Source organism: Primulina eburnea, chromosome 9, assembly GCF_022965805.1.
Source record: "Primulina eburnea isolate SZY01 chromosome 9, ASM2296580v1, whole genome shotgun sequence".
NCBI classification, from domain to species: Eukaryota; Viridiplantae; Streptophyta; class Magnoliopsida; order Lamiales; family Gesneriaceae; genus Primulina; species Primulina eburnea.
This window is the reverse complement of record NC_133109.1, coordinates 17590440-17593404: the sequence shown is the minus strand read 5'-3', so window position 1 is coordinate 17593404 and position 2965 is coordinate 17590440. Positions and strand designations below refer to the sequence as shown.

At 36.0% G+C, this 2965-nt stretch overlaps 1 protein-coding gene across 1 annotated transcript; it reads right to left on the bottom strand.

Moving 5' to 3' along the window:
* Window positions 1-467: 467 nt before the first annotated feature.
* On the bottom strand, window positions 468-977 carry LOC140840768 (secreted RxLR effector protein 161-like). The gene has a single exon (XM_073207935.1). It carries the CDS (start codon window positions 975-977, stop codon window positions 468-470), a length of 510 nt encoding a protein of 169 aa, XP_073064036.1.
* Between the last annotated feature and the right edge of the window lie 1988 nt (window positions 978-2965).

Here is a 2965-nt window from a genome sequence, read left to right as displayed (position 1 = left end):
TCCTTATTTTGAGTTGCTGATTTGACTAGGAACCTGTTTAGAATATATGGTATATTTCCTAATGAGTTTCATGGTATTACTTTGAGAGACAGACCTCATGGTACCTATTATATATTCAAGAACTTTATCTATGCTGTTTGCATGAGTTGACAGATAAAGTAAATATCATAATTGGATAAACCATAAAATATTATTAAAATAAAGATCGTTTTTATATCACAGTCAATGAATTTCAAGCCACAAGTTGGCTAGCTGGGCATCTACTCTAACAATCGTTCACTTGCCCAATAACCAACTACCCACATATCTTAGACATATTGCTTCACGATGCTTCTCAAACAATGGTCCTGGCAGGGGCATCATCAGTGGATCAACAGTATTTATATGCAGAGGCGACTCTCTACTGATATGTCTCATCTTCCTACAATCTCTCGGATTATGTTGAACTTCTTCTATATTTGTTTGGATCATTGATGAAACCTCAATTCCTTTGTTTGTGCAACAACATCAGTGTTGTCATAGTTGACCGAGATTGGATAAACTGTTTGAGGATTGACACCCAACTCTTGAATGAAATCTCTCATCTGAACACCCTTATTTACTACAATCGATGTAGCTATGTATTCGATCTCACTTGTTGAATTGGCTACGATGTCTTGCTTGGAACTCTTCCAAGAGACATCACCATCATTGAGCTTGAATACAAATCCAGATGTTGATTTCGAATCATCCACATCTGATTCGAAGTTAGAATCAGTAAAACCTTCTAATTTTAATTCTCCACTCTTGTAGACCAAGAACAAATTCTTAGTTTTTCTCAAGTACTTAAAAATGTCCTTCACGGCTTTCCAATGCAATAAACCAGGATTCGATTGATATCTTCTTTCAACACTCAATGCAAATGCAATATCAAGTTGAGTAGATATCATATCATACATTATACTACCTATAGCAGATGCAACTGGAATATGGCTCATGGTTTTATCTCTTCATCAGTTTGAGGGCACATATACTTTCATAGAGTCACACCATGAAAAATTGGGAGATATCCTCTCTTGGACTCCTCTATAGAAAATATCCTTAGTATGGTATCGATATATGTGGATTTGGTGAGCCATATCATCCTTTTCGATCTATCCCCATAGATCTGTATTCCCAATACATTGGATGCTTCACCCATATCCTTCATAGAGAATTTACTAGGTAACAATACTTTAGTTTATTGCAAAATCCATACTTAATTCCCAATGAGTAGTATGTCATTAACATAAAGTACTAGGGATGTTGCTGCGCACTCCCACTAACCTTTTTGTGTACACAAGGTTCCTCTCGGGTTTTTTGGTAAAACTAAAATCTTTAATAGTGTCGTCAAATCTAAGGTTTCAGCTCCTTGATGCATGTTTGAATCCATAGATGGATCTCTGAAGTTTTCATATTCTTTACTCACTTCCTACTCATGTCAATCTTTCAGGCTGAACATGTAATTCTCTTCCATAATGTCGCCATTAAGGAATGATGTCTTCACATCCATTTGTAATATTTCATTGTTATACCATGCTGCTATGACTAGCAATATCCTAACGGACTTAAACAATGCGATTGGAGAAAAAGCTTCATCATAGTCAACACCTTGCCTTTGTCTATATCATTTTTTCTATCAATCTTGCTTTGAAGGTCACTACCTTCCCATCAGCCCCAAGTTTCTTTTTTTAGATCCATTTGCATCTTATGGGAATAATTCCCTCAGGTGGATCTACTAAGGTCCATACTTTGTTTGAATACATGGAGTCCATCTCGAACTGCATGGCTTCAAGCCATTTGATAAATTGGCATCAGACAATTCTTTTTTGAAGTTTCTTGTATCACATCTAGGAATGAGATCATCTTGGCATTCTTCAAGAAGCAAGCTCATCCTCTTAGGCGGCCTTCAGACCCTTTCGGATCTCCTAGGAGCTTGTGTTTCTTCAACTGGCCATTGGGGTATGTGTTCTACTATATCAGAAATGGGTAAATCCCATATCTCTTCGAGTTCTATCATCCCGCCTTTTCTATCCAGTAGAAACTCTTTCTTTAAGAAGACGGCATTCTTTGAAACTAAAACCATTGTTTTACTGGGATCGTAGAAATAATATCCAACGTAATTGTTTTGATATCCCACAAAGTATCACAAATTGGTTCTACTATTCAATTTGTCTCTCACTGTCTGTTTCACATATGCAGGACATCCCCTTATTCTTAAGTAGGAATATTTGAGTGATTTTCTCATCCATATCTCATATGATATTTTATCCACTGCCTTTGTATGGACTTGGTTCAACAACTTTGCCGTTGTTTCAAGCGCAAATCTCTAAAGGGATGGTGGAAATTTAGTGAATCTTATCATAGGTCAAACCATGTCCATCAATGTTAGATTACGACATTCTGACAAACCATTCAACTTAGGTGTGAAAGGAGGAGTCCACTGTGAGAGAATCTCATTCTCTTTAAGTTAGTCTTAAAACTCAGTATTTAAGTATTCTCCATGTCGATCTGATCGAAGTGTTTTAATACTATTTCTTAATTGTTCTCTGCTTCACCTCTGAATTCTTTGAACATTTAAAAGGCTTCAGAATTGTATTTCATTAAATACACATACTGATACCTAGAATAGTCATCAGTGAAGGTAATGAAGTATGATTGCACATATATCGTGCTAATACTTAGCAGGCCACACGCATCTATATGGATCAAATCCAACATATCATGTGCATGTTGCACTTTCCCTGTAACGTCCCGAAAATTCGAAGGTCCGCATGAATTACATGCATGCATATATATGGAAAATGGAAAATAGCTAATTAATTGATTTTTAATTGCTAAATTGATTATACTGATATGTTTATATGATTTTATAGTAGTTGTCTACTTGAATGCATTAAAATGTATTTTTAAAGGTTATTTGAGTTGCGATCGAGGAACGGAGACC

Bases quoted from the DNA above. Each gene is read 5' to 3' on its own strand.
- LOC140840768 (XM_073207935.1), bottom strand. From the start codon at position 977: ATGAGCCATATTCCAGTTGCATCTGCTATAGGTAGTATAATGTATGAT.